The sequence below is a fragment of the Larimichthys crocea genome, chromosome II, assembly GCF_000972845.2.
Source record: "Larimichthys crocea isolate SSNF chromosome II, L_crocea_2.0, whole genome shotgun sequence".
NCBI classification, from domain to species: Eukaryota; Metazoa; Chordata; class Actinopteri; family Sciaenidae; genus Larimichthys; species Larimichthys crocea.
This window is the reverse complement of record NC_040012.1, coordinates 10833422-10854090: the sequence shown is the minus strand read 5'-3', so window position 1 is coordinate 10854090 and position 20669 is coordinate 10833422. Positions and strand designations below refer to the sequence as shown.

The 20669-nt window shown below is 38.4% G+C and overlaps 1 protein-coding gene across 1 annotated transcript; it reads left to right on the top strand.

Annotated features, from left to right (window-relative positions):
- Positions 1-15251: 15251 nt before the first annotated feature.
- On the top strand, positions 15252-17671 carry LOC104917699 (aquaporin FA-CHIP). Its single transcript, XM_010729217.3, has 4 exons — positions 15252-15692; positions 16397-16558; positions 16757-16837; positions 17090-17671. Exons 1-4 carry the CDS (start codon positions 15330-15332, stop codon positions 17267-17269), a joined length of 786 nt encoding a protein of 261 aa, XP_010727519.1. The 5' UTR covers positions 15252-15329; the 3' UTR covers positions 17270-17671.
- Positions 17672-20669: the final 2998 nt, after the last annotated feature.

Here is a 20669-nt window from a genome sequence, read left to right as displayed (position 1 = left end):
CTTGATGATAGGTGAAACCTGCTTTACATCCTGCCAAAGGGCATCAAGGTGGGTTTCCTCATCATATAGCAGTTGACGTAAGTGGAACACAAGGCTGTGTGCCAACCTAACCATAACCTCAATCTGTCTGGATCTCTGGGTGGTTCAGGAGCTATACATTTTCTATACAATTTCTGACTTTTGTTTAAGCTCATTGCGAAGTTCTCTCACAATTTTAGTCTTGCAATAGTGGTCTCTTTTACCACCCCTGTCTTTACCTGCACGTCCCATGGTGATGTTGAAATTTCTTGGACTTGGAGAAGTATTCAATCTGGTTCTTTGTGGACTGATCCAGTAAACCTGATCGCTTTATAAGCAAAAATGCTTCCTCCAGTTCTCAAGTTATATAGCATACAAATATATATAAAGCTCTCCCTGTTCATGTTCTTCCTTTTGACAAACTCATACTATCCAATAATCTCTTTGAATCGCTACTGGATTCTGGTTCCATCAACAATAAATGTTTATGTCTTGTCCAAGAATCCTTGAATGTGCTGTAGATTATGCCTTTTGCCTCCACACTCTGATCATTTGGTGGTGCCTAGCAAAGGCGTTTTCTTCTTATTAATTTAGAATGCATTAGCCATTATTCTCATTCTTGTCACCGAACAAAAAGGCTTCTTTTGGACTCTACTGTCTACTGTCTACTCTACTGACTCTACTATAATCTACTGTCAACATAAGTCCTACACATGGTTTGTGCAGGGCATTATCAATCTCATGTCCAGAGTACAACAACAGCTCTACACTTATCAATTTGTGTTGGCCTGACTGTGGCCATCTGGTATGTCCCAGACAACATACCTCCAGCTGGTGGACCTTTGCATTATCAGAGAAAAAGCTACAACTGTGCAAGCATATTACAGCATAATCTCTTGAAAGAACATTTTGGTACTGCCACTATTATGTGCTACAATTATACAACTACAATTATGCACCCCATGCCACATTAATGTACTGTTGTCCAACAGCAAGAAGCCCTGCTCAGTATCTGTCTTGTAGCCTTTTACTCTCACCAGTGACTAAAAGCCAGTCAGAGATTTGCTCTTGTTGGGCCTCTTGCAGTAAATCTGTCATTTTCTCTTCTTTGATATTTCTAGCAACATCCTCTCAGTTTGCTTTCGTTACAATATCCTTAGAGGCTGTTGAGCTTGGTTCCATTGCCCATTCACCCAGCTCCAGTTCTTGTGTCCACTCCGGTGTCACTCCATACTTCATGTCTGAAAATCTCTTCCTCCTGATGGTCAACATCATCAGAGCCAATCTCACAGATTGGCTTTGAATTGAGCTAACTAGCTAATGGCAACTACAGTTAATAGTAGTTACTATAGCAACAAGTAAAACTATCTGTCCATCGGGGGGAAAAAATGAAATCGCAGAGGTTTGAGGCAGACCAGACAGAGGACATCTAAAGGAAAACCAGAACCAGAACCAGGAATTTCTGAGGGCCTATTCACCTTTGGAAGCTGTTATTAAGGCAAACTAGTTACATAATGTTGCTTTAAATGATTAGATACTACTGTTTACCTTGTTGATACTTGAAAAGTTTTTGGGGCCACTTGGTTGCCTGTTATGAAAAATTGACTTTTTAGTTTACTTTTTCCATACTTCTATAAGGCCTATAAAGATAGAGGAGAAATATTAGACATCAGAGGATTAGGAGAGAAGATATATTATCAAGATATCACAGAAAGGTGACCTTACCCTTCACTAAACTTTCAAAAATATCACACTTCTGTCAGATTAAGGGAAAGCAGTTCACAGGATTTTGTTGGATGAAAGACATTGGTATTGGACCAGAAGATGAGAGACTAATACACAGACATTCGCAAGGACAGTCCTGCATATAGCAGATTTTACTTCTGTTCATAATCATTCTTCCGTATATCATTATTGTGGACCATAGACACAGACCTGATCTCATCTGGCAAGAAGCCAGCAGGGGTGTCCCCTGTCACCATTTCTTCCTCTTAGTGATTGGATCACGACGAAAGTATCTACAAAAAAAGATAAAAACAAATCCAAACAACCTTGTGGACATAGTTAAATGACCTTAGATGCAGATGATGTTGACTTTGCTGTACTTTCACTTTCACAGATACTAACAGATGCAGATAAACTGTAAATCAATCACCAGCATGGGACCAGTCATGTTGGAGACAACAACCCTTGTAGATGACGTAGAGACATTTATTTAAACTGATTATCAGTGAAGGCAAACGTTTGTTATCTAGAGTTTGAAAACACTGGAAAGTCTAATAAGACCGCAAGGTATACCTGGATTATACAATGAAATGTAGTAAAGAATCTACACCTCACCCTTGTGTAACAGTTTAAACATGTAAACAAAGTCTATAGAGGCAAACTGTAGATTTTATTAATGCCAACCTTTAAGACAACACAAACCTTTATAAACCTTTAAATGATCCTACATATCCGTTGGCCAGACACCATGAGAAATACTGACCTATGGCAGAAAACATATTAGTAGAATCTGGTGAGTTAGGGTTAGGGTTTAAAAAAGTAGGGTTTAATAAAAAGCCATTTACACTGAATTTGAATTGAAGTTGAGTACAGACTTTTAGTGTAACTATAACTGTACAAAAACAACAATCACATTAAGTATGACGCACAAGGAGAAAACAGGAAAATTATATATATCAGATTTTTTAATTACTATAGACAAGAAATATAGCTTCAACACTGTGAAAATAGTTACTACATGCTCCATTGTGCACCAATACACTCTTTAACTGAAAAAGACCTGAGAATCCTTTTCACATAATGTGATATTTGTGGATGTTCCCATTGCTTGGAGTTCATCTCAGATATGCCCAGATAAAATAATCTGCAACGATGAGGCAACATAGTTTGACAAAGATGAACATCAGTCTTACATACATACCTGTCATGACAGCGGTTTGTGATACTGATTCTTCTTTATTTACTGTTAAATAATTATATAAAATTGTAATCTTAAATGTAAGAAAATAACATGTGGTATTTTATAATTATTGCAGAATATAAAATCATGAGCTTGAAATCATGAGACAGATTGTGGAATCCTAATTAATAAACCAACAAACCCACAAGATTTCTGACTATGCTCCCTCCTCTAATATGGAGTGGTTAGACAAGAACATTTTGAACAACAAGGAGAGAAAATGTATGGGCCCTTTGTGTTGTGTATGGGACTTCAGACTGAGCTTCAGATACTCTGTGAAATTAAAAATATTTGAGGACACATCCTAAAATTTTGTTGAGAACATTGTCAACCATTGTCCTCCAGCTCCTCTCCTGTGAAATCTTGGTCTACAGTGCATGTACACAGAGTCCATATGTAGAGTCATTTGTTTTCTTATTATGATTATGTAAAGACAGCTGTACACCAAGCACAATGTCTTGCCCTTGACATGTATTCTCTAATGAGTCTTTCTATATGATAAGGAAGCCTGTTTTATTTTCATTATTTCTGGCCTCCCAATTGATTGTCTCTTAGGACATAGTCTAATTTAGTTTCATTGTTTCCCTTCTCAGTATGAAAACAGATGGCCTTACACAACCATACACATACCCACCCACACTTTACCGTACAGATGTACTTCACATACAGTAATGTCAGACTTAGTGACTCCTCTTTATTCAGACGGGGCCTTGAATTTGTCTCTTATGTGAACTTGTAGTTATCAAAAAATTTGGAAATATAACATATTATAATATATTTTAATGTGTGCAATCATATTTCTTTTATGTAGAAAGGTTTACCAAGCACAGATGACTTTTCTTTTCTTTCTTGCAACAGAGTTTAAAGATATTTCTCTGAGCAGTAAGAGGTTTAGCAAGATGGGAGTCTCCACCACAAAGCCCAGAGGGCCAACATCTCATCACAGAAAGTATCCACCCCCGTGTAAAGTCACTAACACTTACTGTTACTGACACATGGCTTTGACCTCCGAGTGACAGGGGACAAACAAAAAAGAGAGTTTACACTGTCAGTGTCGGAAGCACAGCAGTAGAGTCCTATCTCTACTTAATGTAAGCCTTGCTGAATATTTCATCATCTGTGTTCTAGAAGTTTAATACATTAATGCATCAGGATATGCAACACATGATATTCTGCTGCAACAAATCAATTTTCTGTTTCAGTTTGCACATTTTAAAGAAATAGAATTTATAAATAATTGTTTTACTAGAGGTGACACTTTATATTTTTAAAGACGAAGCACATTCACCATAAAATTTGCCTTCATTTTAATGAAATATTTTATATGAGTCTAACAATGTGATTGCTGCTTCCATTAGTTTTTAAGAAGAAGCACCCTGCCTGGATATTAAATTGTTGATTCATATTTTTTTTAATCTCTGTGGTATGTCTGTAAAAACTGTAAGAGATGATCATTTGTTTCGCTCTGCCTGAATAGTGTAGAAATTGCTCAGCCGAGACAGTGGTACCAACACTTACTCCTGTTTTTTATCCCAAGCACTTTAGAGCTGCTGAGATTGTTTGAATGGATCGTGTTTTAATAATACATTTGGTATGACTAGACACTAAGATTTACTGCAGGTGGTATATGGAGAATCCCACTTTGACCAGAGGGAGGCCTTTCAACAATTTATATACAGTATATATCAACGCATGTCTTGTCTCCCTGTGAACCACATTTTTGCCAAGGAACCGTCTTGCAGCGAGTTTAAAGGAGCTTGTCAGTTTGTTGTAAACAATAAGAAGTGCTGCTCTGTTTGGCAGAGAACGATTCTCCAACCAGGATTCATCTGAATAAAAACACATCGAGCCACAAGTCCTCTGTAAGGCAGTCAGCCATGTTCAACATTAGTTAGTTTCTATGGCACACTTTGTCACGTTTTACACACATTTCACAGCCATTGTAGTTTCTCCATAGGGTGATGTAACAGGGATGTAATCTCCAACTACACTAGATGCCAATAAATCCTACACGCCAGATCTTTAAGTCGCGCACACAGTGACTGTTCTTCAAAAGACTTTAGACTAGACGGACTTGGGATTCATGAACAATTTTTTTTTTTTTTTAATTCTTATTCATTTGGTGCATTAACATTAAAGAAATTATCATGACATTAACATCCCCACAACAACATCATGGCAAGCACACCTGCAGCGCAGCTGAGCGTTTTGTCAGAACTTTTGGCTATAATAGGCCCAAATGTTAGAATCGCCACATGCAATATCTGCGGTATCCAAATAAAGCATGTGGCATTGACCACATCAAACTCTATCAGGCACCTAAAAACACACAGGGATAGGAGAGTCACCTCTGCTTGTCTACCACATTTGTTCTCATGCTAATGCAGTATACTAATAGATAAAGCAGTGATGATAACACAGAGCATGATTTCAGTTCCTCAGTTGGAGCTCTGCAGTGTTGTATGCAGACTGGACAGCATTCAACAGATGACATAACGCTAATTACTACCAAGAGACTTCAGAGAGACCTGTAAAAAACATACAGAGACAGAGACAACATCTCTGGTGTATGTACGTTGCTGTATATTATATATTTGTTTGAGGAGGGGTACATTTTATATTTAACAACAGAATGCACATCACAGTTGTTTTAATAATTTAACAAATGTTCCTTTAAAGCAATGCCAATCAACATTTTCATGTTAACAATGGATCATGTGTAATATGACTGATTTCAATCATAGTGACAAACCTAAAGACAATGATCTGTTTTAGCATCTTTCAGCATTTTGTTTTGATTTTACAGCACAACTTTATTGTTTTGGGGCAGTCTCACAGCTCTCAAGTTCATTTCCAGCAGCAGCAACAGCTGTTTTGAAACCTCACTGTATACACACCTGCTCAGCACCACACTGTGCACAGTTTAATTGTGAAAATGTCAAATTATGTTTACAGCTTGTTCAACTTATCGCAAGTTGCCAAAAGAAATGTGTAGATAGTGATTTAAATTAAATATGTTCATGCATATATAGTAACTATCTTTGGACTTCAGAGATGTGTGGGTGAATTTGCAGTACCTTATAAATCAATGAAAGTAATCTCTTCTCTCCCAGAGCTGCTGCTGCTTCCAGCTGTTACAAGAAATGTAAATAAACCCAAACAAATTGCCTCATGAGGGAGTTCGGGGCTAATAGTCTATCACTATTCATATTGGATGAAAGCCAGAGATGAGCTTGTAGACAGTACAAAGTCCATCTTTATCAGTTGGCACATTAAATTTTATTATTTTATAATCTTGTTTGCATGCCAGAGATGTTATCTCAAAGCATCCAGGATGGCAGCTAGTCATAAAGCTGTTATCTAGAGATGGCCAAACTACCTAGGACATTGTATTATACCACGTGTGAAGCTATCATATTATTATCATGTATTTAGTCTATTCATTCATTCATTCATTTATTCATTTATTCATTCATTCATTCATTCATTCATTCATTCATTCATTCATTTGTTCCATCAATTATTTGGCCTTCAAACATGTCAGCTTCCGTGTGCGTTTACAAATCTAGTGATCGATTTCACATCGCAGCTTTCTTGTCCATACTAATCAATGCTCAGCAATGAGCCACCGAGCTGTGCCAACATCCTAATGTGGTTACTTAGAAAGGTCTCCTTGGTGATCTCAACACTGAGATGCGTAAAACATGATAGGGTCTCTGAAGCGGGAAGAAGTCTATAATGTTGGAGCTGTTGTCATGGCACCAGTGACCCCTGACTAAGCCTTTGAGAAATGTTTTTGTGTAGGTTTTGTAGAGGTGGGGGACTCAGGCGAGGGGCTTTACAATGGTAATAAATAGGCAAAGAGCCAGGAGCCACATGTAACAATTGAAGGGAACTGATCCCCCCTAATAAAAGGTCCCCTATGTGTTTGTGAGTCTGTCATTCTAAGGAGAACACATAGAGTGGAAATCTAAATCTCTTATTGGAGATGGACACATGTAAGCATCACCCCAGGACCAAATTACAGAGGCTGGTTCGATGCACCCAGTCTCAAAGAAGACCTGTCAGGAAACAAAAAAAGTTGCTTACAACTGACACAAATCTTGTTAATTTACCTCTGGTTCCCTCATTTAAAGACCTGAGGTAGCTGCATTTCTTCCAGCACGTACAGAATCCCTTCAAAGACTGACCAGTTAATGTTTAAAGTTATATGAACCCACCACCGATAAGACAACTTTCATGCTGTTGCAACTGTTGTAAAACAATCTGCAGGTCCTAGCTTTTGCTAGGTTTGTTGCACTGAAGAGGCTTAGACAGATTTACTTCACATAGATAAAGCATGTGAATAGGCAAAGTGGGTGTTAGAATGAGTTATAATGCATGTATTTATTCACACAGCTCTTGTGCCAAAATCGATTTTTATGAACACAACAGCAGATCTGCACAGTTGGCCTAAAGGAATTCACGTGCTGAAGTCTTGCCAAAATCACTGATCAATGCTGTGGAGGGGCAGAAAAATGTACTACTGTTCTCCTGTCATGGAAGATATGCAGAATAAGAGGATATCCTATGATGATTGTTGCAAAAATAAACAGTTTCACCTTATAACTCGCTAATTGCATTCCTACTGTGGAAGTCAGATAAGCCAAAAACCATTAAAGCGACATTAGACCTGCTAATGTTTCCTTTTTTGAGCAGCCACGCCAACCATTACACCTTGGATATTTTATAAACAAATAAAAATGACGCAGAGGCAGCAGGAAGTGTGTAGGATGTCATAATTCACCTGTCTGTTCTAACAATATCTGGACATAAGGCTATTTCGCTACTGTTTGCGTTGTTGAGTAAAACCGATAAATCATGAAGTAAACAAGCTTAAGATCTTAAAAATAGCCCTTGAATGCCTGAGAACCCGGCAGGAATATGTTCATGTTGATGATATATTTTTCCGATATTTAAAACCTTTTAAATATTTTGGCGAGGCGTCTTTATTTTGAAAAGGTTCATGTTGGTTACATAACTAAATGTCCAGTCTGGGGGAAGCTGACCGATGCACTGACCTGAATTCGATAAGTAGCAGCAGTCTCATGATTGTGATTTGTTAGCTAATGTTACTGTCTCCTGGGGTTCAATAAAGGGCTTTGAAGGAAGCTGTTCACCGGTGATGATTTCAAAGTGTGTGGTAGAGTGTGTATTTAGGTGTTTTGTGGGCATCATGACATGTCAAATGATGAATCTGTGCTCTGGCAAATTATTTAATCAGTCATCACTCTTTTGTCTCTATCCGCTTTCACACGCTTGGAGCTTCTCCCTGTCAGTGCGAGGCCATTGTGAAGAATGACCTCTCTTTATCTCGACAATCAAAAACCTGTTTAGGAACAATTTTTTCATCCAAGTGTTTAAACTTTTTTTGTCTGAACAAAAAGAGTTGTTTTTTTGTAGAGTAAAATATGCGTGCGCTGATGCAAAATGTGTCGTATTTGTTGTGCAGCGAAGACACAAAATACCTTGTGACCAAACTGTAATTAGATAACTTTGACCAATTAGTTAAATGAGTTCCTAACTGTCACAGGCGGTTTTGCGGGTCACTGGATTTCTTGTGTTATCCATGCGCCTCAACCTTTAACCCGTCGGCCTGTTTGTTCAACCATCAATTCACAGCATTCCCAACATACACTTCCAACATGTGCATACTGTAGTTTGATCCCTTATTTTATTTTTAAGAATTGCTTCAGGAGAAACAGTGTGGCAAGAAAGAAAGACTGACATCTTAAATGGATAAAAATGGGTCAAACCACGTGATGATTCATTCCTGTCAAGCTTTTACTGAATTTGTTTTATTATTCATTGCGGTTTGACAATTACAGCCATGACAAATGGCTTCAAACAAATCTTATATTTGGAATAGAATTTCACAAACCACAGACCATCCATCATGTACTGCTTTCAGTCACAGCACAGAAAGGGAAACGCATCTATCTCTTACTCTCTCTGTGATAGTATTTCAGCATAAATTTAACACGTTTCCTTAAACACTTTCTATATTTTTGCTTTCTTTTTGTTTAGTGCAAGAATAATAAAGCTGTGCACTCTTGCGTGAAGAATTAACACATCAGTTTTGGCTGCTATCAGCTGGCAGCAGATTTAAATTTTGCAGTACTGAAGCGCACAGTTCCATACAATGTACAGTGCAACCATTTTCATTTTAAATAAGAAACCGTTCCACACCAATACACTCTCACTTTTCACTTCACTTTGCAATTCTTTACTATTTCCTAGATCAATCTACAGACTTTTACTGCAGTCTATGCTCTTATTTATGGCTGTGTGTACAACCTGCAATGCATTGATGGATTACAATACTGTAATAGCAGCAACTTCTGTTTGAGGTATGTGTCACCTTTGAACCTAAATGCCAAACAAACTTATGTGATCATCAAGCCCACCATGACCTTGACCTTCACTTGACTGTGGTTATAGCAGTCTCTTCCATTAGCTCGAACTTTTTAAAGGTTTTCCGAACATTTATTTCAACTCTTACATAAATCATTTACACTCACTGTGTGTGTTTTTAAGCATTCTCCACATTCCTCAACTAGTGGCCTGAACACTTTGCAATTCAGTCTAATGGGACGTCCCTCATAAGCCCCACCAAAGGTATGTTTTGGAGAAGATATAAGCAGAGGCAAAGCTGGAGTGGTCCAACAGCCTGATAAGATGCAGAGATATCTGTCGTACTGTGAACTGTGAAAGATTTGTGGAAACCATAAAGTTTTTGCACTTAGCACAAGCTTCACCTGGTGGATGTTAATGTTTCTCTTCTGTGTGTGGATGGACTGCCACAAAAGCAAGATGGGATAGGCATAAAAATTACAGTGGTAAAGTTTATGATGTTTGTGTGGGTGGTTTTGTTGAATCACACTGAGGTTTTTGTGTTGTTTTTGTATGTTATATCTGTGTTTTACTTCTGTTTTGTTATAGTTGACTTCAAATTGATTTCTTAGAATAATGTTGAACATGAGGCGCATAGTTTACCTGGTAAAGTGTGCGCTCGATATATTAAGACGGTTTTAAGGTTTGTTTTGTTGCACTTTGGGGCCACATGTGGAATATTATCTTGATGCATTTCAAATATTAAAAGAGATAATCTTAGTTATGACAGGTTTAAGCCTCTGGGCCTCAGTATGAGGATGTATGAATGTTGTTCATCACTGAAAACAAATGAGTATTTTTCCTACTCAAACAACAAACTCAAAAACAGAAAGAAATCACCAATCACAAGTTGTTTTCCCTTTAAAACACAACTTACTCAGTCTTTGGTACCAAATTTGTGACGTTTTTAGCTTTTTATACCAAGTTTAATTAAACACTTCAAAACACCAGAAAGGAAAAACAAATAGCTGTGGTGCTTTGCTATTTCCTTTAAAAGAACAAACATGTGTGCAGCTTCACGAGAAGTCCCTCTGTTTACTGGTAGTGATTGTGTGATGTCAGCAAAACACTTGAACTCGCAATGTCTTTGTCACTTTCCACTATGCACTGTGGGTCAGGATCTCCCTCACAGTACAATCTTACAGCTTCCAGTAGGTTATAAACCCGGTGATGCTTTGTTGGTGGAGACATTTTTAGATATACACGTGACCGAGTGAAAACAGTGTAAAAACCCATAGAGGAAAATCATAGATAAATGTAATGGTGTATATTTCCACTTCTGGTTATCGATGACAACTTAAGCCATCTAAAATCATTTTTAAAATGATGGGTACTCCCAGGTGCTATGAGCTCTTTATGGTCACATGGCTTGAAATTAAAATTAAATAACATAGTTAATGACAAAACTACAGAATCTTGGAGTTTACATTAATGCTTTCACAGGTGTGTCCACCTTGTACCTACAGAAATATTGTATGTGTGTGCATAAGAGTGCATAACTACATAACTGTAGGTTACACATTACACACTATGTGTAAGCCCACCTAGATGTATTTTCAGGCTTTCCATCTGGAATCTGATCCTGGATAAATTCTGCCAACATGTCCCTGACTGGTCAGTTTGTAAATCTGCTGAAAATGTATTTTATCCTTTCCAATTTTAATATTAGAAAAGACAGCTGTAAAGGGGGGAAGACATGCATATACTGTACAGTAAACAGGCGACAAGTTAGTCACTAGGTTTAGGTTATGTTACCTATAAGGTCTTCACTTCATTGTAAAGCTGTCACTTCATGCTGGCAGCGCACTGTTTTTAAAGGGATTGAGAGGATTTTGTTTGACTGACTCTAAGTGATGCCACGCTTGACGATATAATGAATGGCTCCAAATCCCCTCTTGACTTTGACTATGCTGCCTGTGCACTGCACACCTCTGGCAATGAAACTTTCCAAACTTTCCTCTCTTCGGCATACGCACAATTTATTCAGTGTTTCCACCATAGCTCTGTTTCTCAAACTTGTCCTCAGGCCACACCTGTCCTGGAACTCTTTGCTCCAGTGCTACTTCTGCACACCAGATCACGTAAAAGAGTCATGTGTGCAACTTAATTGCATCTGGTATGCAAGAGCACACCTGGAACAAAATGTGCACAGAATGAATCTAGCTTGAGGATTGGTCTGAGAAATGTTCCTTTATCCAACATCAGTCTCTTCAGATCAGCATTTTATTTAAAAACTGTGAGTAACAATAACAGCTGGCCACAGTCCTCCCTAGAATAAGGCAGTATTAGTTTCATGTTAACTTCTTAATCCAGTCATTTAATTAAGAAAAAAACAAACATAATCAAACAGAACCAGATTATATGTCATTTAAATCTTTATTACTTATTTTAATTACATTTATTACACTCTTTTGATTCTAGATGTGCTACAGTTAGGTCAAAGAATGATGTATCTTTATTTGTTCTTGATTTGTTTAGTCTGTTTACTAGATTCTGCGTAATGTCTTGGCTTAGAGTAAAATGAAAGTGATCACTGCCAGAAATAAAGTCCATTTTCTTTCCTCCCATGCTTCCTGTTGGCTACTACACATCCTTCCAGACATAAACTCATTTATCCAACAGATGAAGTGAACGCAGGTCAATAGAGAGCTCAGGTTAAACTGTGAAAACTGTGTTAGTTTAGTGAGACTATGAGCTTGAACATTTTTATACAGTGACCACAGGTGCTGATTATTATTCAGCAACAGCATTGCCAGCTTCATCTGCTGTTCTTCAGGCTCAGTTGTACTTGTGGCTTAACACTGTCATAAACATGCTACTGTTAAGACTGTAGAGATGTAAGAAATGGCCACTGTAGAAAATGCTTCAAACTGAGTGTGCTGCTGTATATTTTACATAGGTTTAAATCAAACAGTAACTTGTGCAAGACTTGAGAGGATATGTAATCATTCTTTACTGAAAAATGGTGCTTATCTACATCCTGTTCCTGGGCAGCAAAGTACAGTACAGGAAAATACAAAAAAAAAGCTGGAGCTGTAAGTGTATCCCGGTCCATAAATTTGACATGATATAATGTGGAGGTAAAGTCAGTCAGTCACATACAACACATATAGTTCTTAAACATAAAATATTCTGTGGTCTCTGTGACAACATGCAATTATTAATGTCTGCTCTAATACTGAATACATGAATATCAGTCATCACTTTCTGGTATACACTACCAGGTGTGGAACAAGTATGTTTTTTCCTCAAGTAAAAATACAAATACAACTTTATGGATATAACACAAGTAACAGTCGTGCATATAGATATTACTTAAGTAAGAGCACAGAAGTATAAACATGAAAATATACTTAAAGTACCAAAAGTAAGATATCATTATGCAGAATAATGTATCTTAAATCGTTGGATTATGATCAGACATGCGCATATGGGTACTTCATCAAACATTAGAATAGAAAATTGAAGATATTGCTTATATTAAATATCCAGGTTTTATTAGGTTAAGACTTAAGCAGCCTCTAACTGTCACCAGAATGACAAACGTATTAGCTGAGTAGGACTATAGACATTTTGACTCTCATAATTACATTGTAAGTAGTGTTTACAAAACAGCTCGCTCTCCTGTGGGAGTGAGCCCGCTCTACTGGAACATGAAACATGATTGCCAATAAATCGCCTACACTCCCTGTGACACTCTATAATGTCATGTCATTGTCACTATAGTCAAAATCACGGTTGAATGCCACAGTCAATATTCATCTCGCCTGTCTTAAATCTCAAAGCTTGATTATTAATGTTGTTTCTGGTTTCTTATTTGGCGTGATTGAAATGACAGAAGCTAATCCATATTTATTATTAGCAAAATTGTAAATGCTGCCAAAAAGAAGTACATGTTCTGGAGGCTCATACATTCTTACTGCTCTCCTTTTGGGATATATGGATCCATGTATATGATTATTTGTTTTACAAACTGACTGCTAAACAGCTTTTTGGCATTTCTTTCTTTATCAGAAAGCTCTTTTTCCTTAAGTCTGCGCATTAAGTCTACAGTAGGCATTAGTGTGTAAGCTGGTATATATACTACTGGATATATTGCTTAGTAACTTTTAATTTCCCTCTGTGGATCAACAAAGTCTTATTGATATAATAACATAATTATTTATTTGTTGATTTCTTTAACTGCAAAGTACCCAGGAATTATATTTATCAAATCAATATGGTGTACAATATTTGCCTCTGGAATGTGTTGGAAAAAAAGTAGTGGTATTGTATATTTCTGCTGTACATCAGTCAACCTGCTTGAAATATGTGAAATAAAAAAAGACTGACTATTAAACTAGTGAGCAATGCTTCTGAAAAGAGAAATACGTCACATTGTCAGCGTAACCAAAACTGACTAGCTCACATTTTATTCAAGATGATGACACAGCAGCGAGCTAACAGATAAGTCCTCCAAGCAAGATGAGTCATTGTGGTTAAAAAAGCATATTTCAGGCTACTGCAAGATATTGTCACTGTCACCCTCATTGTCGGGAATGTGCTAAATAATAGAGTCCACTGAGCTCACAACAGTCCAACAGTCCAGAGTGAATAATTATTAAAATATCATATATTTGTTAAAACACACAAACATCTCCCCTCATCTTCCTTTAATGCAGACATGCAAACGTGTGTTGCAATGACACAGTTAGTCAGAACTATACTACTATGAATACCGTAAACCTACAGGCTGAGTCAGCTTTATAATAAGTGTTACAGCAGTAGGGAAATAGTAGGTTGTTGTAACCCAGTTAGATCTGCTTAATTTGGACTGAACTAGACATTTAATATCTTATCTACAGTAGCAGCAGCAGAAACTAAAAAAAAAAATCGCTTGTAACTCCCACTGTAGTAGCAAAGAAAAATTCAATGTTTGCTGTCACACTGCCTTGAGTTTTGGGCCAGGTGCAACAGACAGCTCATTTCTCATAGTTGATGTTTTACTCTCCAACTTTCTGCTCTATGAAGCATCTAATAATTATTTAGCAAACATCTTTCCAGTTAAGTAGTTGCTACATGTTTGTTTCTGTTCTGTTAGAAAATGCTTTTTGTTTTTTTTATTGTCTCAACTTTTATTTTTATTCCATTTCATTGTTTCAAAGTGTGTGCCTGTGTGTGTGTGTGTGTGTGTGTGTGTGTGTGTGTGTGTGTGTGTGTGTGTGTGTGTGTGTGTGTGTAGGAGCTGCCGTGTGAAATGTCATTTGGGTGGTCTTGTAAAAGCTTGAAAACCTTGTCTATGAAGGGAAGGGTGAAACCTGAAATGACTATTTGGGAGTTGTCTGGCTTCTCGCTGGCTCTCCCTTATGTGCTGTCAGTCATCCGTGGTGTGATTAAGTCTGCAGAAGCACAAGACATGATTGAAGGTTGGGGTTGTTTTTTTTTGTTGTTTTTGTTTTTTACAGCTGAAGCACAAATATAAATAGCACAAATTATATTTAAAACACGTATAATTCATCTGGACTTAAAGCAAAAACATTTCCCGACTGAAAACTCACAATCAGGAGCTGTGCTGTAAAACTGTAAGTTTGTGTGAGTGGAAAATGTACCTTTGGATACTGCTATTTCAGGACTCAGTTCTCTCACTCACAAAAGTCCAAAGACCAGAAAGTGGTGCACAGGGAGGTACTGGGAGAGGGGCTGGAGGACAGGGAGAGGAGGAGGGAGGCTGAGGGAGCGGAGGGAGGGAAGTAAGAGACCAGTCTTTTGGATTTCTCATTAATTCAGTGTGGCCCTCTCTTTCAGTTTTTTTTAAAGCCCGCCCACTGACTATTATCAGCCCAGGCCTTATATATGCAGCCTGTCACTGTTGTTTGTGAGTACACATACTTTGCAGAGCTCAAACCCACAGCCGGACAGCCACACTGCCACCACCATGAGAGAGTTCAAGAGCAAGGACTTCTGGAGGGCCGTTCTGGCCGAACTGGTTGGCATGACCCTTTTTATTTTCCTCAGCATCTCCACAGCTATTGGGAACCCGAACAACACCAAACCAGACCAGGAGGTGAAAGTATCACTGGCCTTCGGGCTGGCCATCGCCACGCTGGCCCAGAGTTTAGGTCACATCAGCGGAGCCCACCTGAATCCTGCAGTGACCCTGGGGATGCTTGCCAGCTGCCAGATCAGCGTGTTTAAGGCGGTCATGTACATTGTGGCCCAGATGCTTGGTTCAGCCCTGGCCAGTGGCATTGTGTATGGAACACGTCCAAGTGGCAATGCTGCACTGGGGCTAAATGCTGTAAGTGAAATATTTCATATTAGTGTTGTTGACAGAACACGTGATAACTTTAGAATGGAGAGCTTTAAAACATGCCACTCTATAAAGAAATTTGATGCAACAGTGTTTAAGGTTAGACTTATTCTAAAGTTGACCCTCCCAGTTAAAACTTATTTACTTGAGACTTTTGTCAGGATGTAGCACTTAATTTGGCACTGTTTGTGTTGTTCTTTTGACATTCTGTCATTGCTTATTATTAAATAGTGATGACACATGAATAAAGCACACAGCAGTGCAACAGCTGAATGAGTCTGCAAATAAAAATATGCAATGTCAACTCCTTGACATTTCCTCCTCAGCTGTCATGGTAAATGTGTGGTTTTTGCTCAGTAAAAAAAAAAAAAGCTACACTTTTCTTTAATTATCTGTAGTGTGTGTAACATCAGCTGTCCTCTTCCTAATGGAAGAGTGGCAAGTCATAATATCTTCTGCAGTGTTACAGACATGCTGTACCATCTCTAAATAACACCGAATAATCATAATCAGGTTTTCCACAGATTAAAAATGAATGAGCATTGTGGCACTTAGCAGAGTCTCAGCCAATTTGTTGTCAGACTTCCTGGGCAATGCCAGCAGTGCCTAAATGGGAAGTAGTCGTGATGCATCTAACCGTCACTGAGACTGACAAACCGTTATTGTTTTGGATTCCTCCCTAACTCTTGCAGCTCAATGGTGTCACTCCCAGCCAAGGCGTGGGCATAGAGCTCCTGGCAACCTTCCAGCTGGTGCTATGTGTCATTGCAGTCACTGATAAAAGGCGGCGTGATGTCACCGGCTCAGCACCCTTAGCCATTGGTCTTTCAGTCTGCCTGGGACACTTGGCAGCGGTAAGTTGCACCTCACAACCACCCCCAAAGTAGTTTAATATTTATCTAGGATGTAAACACGCAACAGACATGATAGAGCTCATCGAATCAAAGAGTTTCATGCATTTTTATTGTTTTAATTTATGCCCCTAACCCCTTGCCACCAGACCATGTAGCTGAAGAAATCCTCTCATGTTGTCTCTTTGTTGTTGATTACAGATCAGCTACACAGGCTGTGGCATCAATCCCGCTCGCTCCTTTGGTCCGGCTTTGATCCTGAACGATTTTACGAACCACTGGGTAAGTCAGAGAGAGAACCGCACAAGCTCTTTACGCGTGCCTCACATATTTCTGCATGCATGTTACATGTCAAGCTTAAATAATTCTCCAACTCCACAATGGACAGATGAGTCCCTGTGAATCATCCTCCACAAGTTAATCAGTTGCATCTTTTGAACCTGAATCTTTGCGTCATGTCTTTCTATGATAACGATGGTTTGCACATGTTGACTAATGCCACATCCAGAGATTGATCAGAGTTATTCATTGCAGGTGTACTGGGTGGGGCCAATGTGTGGTGGTGTAGCAGCAGCTCTCATATACGACTTCATGCTGTCCCCCAAATTTGATGACTTCCCCGAGCGCATGAAGGTCCTGGTCAGTGGCCCAGTGGGTGATTATGACGTTAACGGAGGCAATGACAATACAACTGTGGAGATGTCGTCAAAATAGTCCCACAAAGTCACAACCACTTAGTTCCATTGTACATGTCTATACTCTTGTAAAAAAAAAAAAAAAAAAAGCATTTGAATTTAACATAGATTGACATTGTTTTTGTGCTATTTTGAAATACCAATGAGGATTGTGGTAACGGGACAGTTAGTCTCTTTCTAATTCACTCCTTTGTTTGACTTCACATACAATTTTCATCGAAACTGCAGCTCATCATACAAGTCGAGGTTATAAGAATCTTGACGGAGCAGTTTGTTGAAATTTTGTCCCATATCAGTATTCTATGATGAGCCATTTTTTGTATACTTTATGTGCTTGTATCACTTATTTCTGATGGATAATGTTTTGTGTGTACACTCTTGAAATGTCACTTTTTTAAGTAAATAAAACACTTGTTGTTAACAGCTGGTACTTTATGTTCTTTCTTGTTATTTAGATACCAAATATAAATAAATGTTTGGTTTATGTTATAGATTGGACTTAGATTAGAGATACAAAATCCTTAAACTTATAGCTGTGAACAAAGAAAACGAAATGTATGAACACTAAATATATACTAGGTGTATACTGTATGCAAGTATTTGCTAGTTAAAATTATAAAACATTCTTCTACATTGTAAAATATGTTTCACAAAATCAAATTACAGTACATTATGTTGGAAATGAGAAGCTTGTTAGTGTTTTTTCAAGAATATTTCCAAATGAAAATGTACATATTCATCTATAGCTGTGTGAAACCTTTAGGGGGCCCCAGTAAAAACTTAGGTTTTCATACAGCCAACTATACATGGTTCCATGTTTACTGTTGATGATTTGATTAAACACAGCTTTATTTCTGAACATGCACTGTGCAAACTAAAATCATTAAGGTAGCAAAACCAGATTTGAACTGAAACAACTTTACAGAAAAAGGCAGAACCCTCATATGTTGATATTGGACATTTGACATGTAGGGTTTTCGGAGCCAACAAAGGTCTGAGGCCCTCAGGAGGTTTTTCCAGTTGGTCATCCAGACTTCAGGTTTTATCTGAAGAAATTAGTGTCTTAAGGAACTTGAACATAATCATGTAATGTATTATTTATCGGCCAACATGTTTCAGCTTCTGTATTTTTCAATACCAGAACAATTCAACAAAATAATAAGCAAAGTTGTAATCAGTAAAGTGTTGTTTGTGGTGGATGCTACAAAAGCAACCTATCAAACAATGCATGACAACCAACACCACAGAAAACCAAGAACAGGTGATCTCAAGGCCAAAAAGAGAGAGAAAGGTTTCCTCAGAAGAATTTCTTCACAATGTTTACACAAACGTTGAGTGTAAAGCTGGAGAAAGAACAGCACACATCAACAGCTGTACTACAGATATAATCTGCAATTCAAATGTAAACAAAAGGTAATCCCACTAAAAAATGAAAATGTAGGGTCAGAGGCTGCTGTCACAGCCAAATTGATTGATAGGGCTTTAAATACGCACGTAAAGATTAGACAAGAGCTAAGTCTGAGTTGTTATCTAGTGTTAAAGATTGATTAAATCAGGAGTATGGCAAGATTTTCAAGAATGATCAGTTTAAGAGACAAGTGTTGTTGAAGATTTTTTATCATTAGGTCAACTTAATAAATCTGTAACTCATTTGCTAGGGGTGGCAATAGCTCAGTCTGTAGAGACCTGGGAACCAGAAGGTAGCAAGTTGAAGTATGAAGGGTGGACTGGTAGCTGGAGAGGTGCCAGTTCACCTCTTGGGCTCTGCTGAGGTGCCCTTGAGCAAGGTACCAGACCCCCTAAGTGCTCCCAGGGCACCACTACATGGCAGCCATGCCTCTGTATTTGCATGTCTATGAGCTGTTTGCGTGTGGTTGTATTTCGGGCCTATGTATGTAAAAATGGGTGAACAATATTATAAAGAGTAAGACCTGCTCTGTATGGAAAATGTCATGAGATAACTTTTGTTACGATGTGGCACTATATAAATAAACTTAAAATGAATTGAAATTCTTTGTATTACCCAACTGCTCTTGTTAATTGATGAATAGCTTCTCTCGCGTCTGTTTTCAAAAGGTGAAGCATCCGGTGGCAGCTTGCCAGGTTGGTGAGAGTTTTTTTTTCTTTTTCCCAGCAGCCAAGAAACAGCACATACTGGAGATTTTTCTGATTTTGTCAGCGCGTTCGTTGATTTGCATAGAGGAATTCTATAGCGAATTGTTCCTTAGTACAAGTATTTATTTAGCATCAGAACACCAAACAAATATTACACCTCTTTTGTTCAGCAAATCGCAGTCTGTAAGCAGTTAGCTGCAACCAACTTTCAAAAAGAGAGTGCCTAACATAGAATTTACACAAAGTTATATAATATGTGTGCCTATCTCATTGGTCCAAAAACTGTTGCGGAGCGGCCCTGGTTTAAACTAGGCTTTCCCTTGTTGGTGCACAGGCTGGTCCCAGCCTCTTGGCACTCAGCTGCTCCAATCGTCTTCATCCAGCTTCCTAAAGAGGAGGAAAATCTAAACTCCCCCTTCGATGTTTAGTTGTAGTCAGCGATCTGAGACATCTATCTTACAGTATGCCTCACAAGACTAACTGCATACTGAACTTTTAGGGGGTTTGACTTTTTGACCCTGACGGTATCTTGTCCCTCTGTTTACAACCGGCTGATAATCAGAGTAGCCCTCTGTTCTACACATCCTGTTTCAATCAACTGATAGAGGTGGCCTTCTGCTCTATGGATCTATAGAAACCAGGGTGATGAGTTTGCAACACAACTTACAGGTCACACAATATGAATATAAAACATTTTATTCTAACAAGACTCACCATTTCTTTAGCACTCCCCCATAGGTCAGTTGGTCAGTTTATGGCAGTTTGCCAGCAGAGGAAGACTTAGAAGCATTAAATAGCTTTTTTGGCTTAGACCCTGCAGGTTTGTGCTCATGTTTTGACAGAGAATCCTGGTGTTAAGCCTCAATTTCAAAGAATTGGTGCACAGTGGAGACTTTCAAAGGCTCAGGAGCTAAGATGAGAAGTGGTACCTCCAGCTATGTGTTAGAGGTGCCGACACATAGGGGTATGGTGTTAAGGTCCACTTTTGCTTAGATTGCTAAAGTAACAGCGAGAGATGTTAGCCCTCAGCATTGGTCTGAACAGGGGCCCGATCAGACGGAGCGCATTTTAGCAGCCTGGGGCAGCTTTTTGTGAGTGAAAATGCTTGCAGCTTTTGCGTTGATGATGAAGTTCTTTTTCTGCTTTATGCACTTCATGTTTTTGCAGGAGTGCTCTGAATGCCTCAAGTTAAAAAGACTTTAACTCAGTTGTTTAACGGTCATGGAGGACAAACTAGTTGTGGCTGTTGCTGGATATCAACAGCTATATGATTTTACCAACCTTAGTTACGACATCTATGTCCC

Coding starts and splice junctions, on each gene's coding strand:
- LOC104917699 (XM_010729217.3), top strand. CDS start 15,330: ATGAGAGAGTTCAAGAGCAAGGACTTCTGGAGGGCCGTTCTGGCCGAA. Junction 15,693..16,396: donor CTGCACTGGGGCTAAATGCT/GTAAGTGAAATA, acceptor TAACTCTTGCAG/CTCAATGGTGTCACTCCCAG. Junction 16,838..17,089: donor ACGATTTTACGAACCACTGG/GTAAGTCAGAGA, acceptor TATTCATTGCAG/GTGTACTGGGTGGGGCCAAT.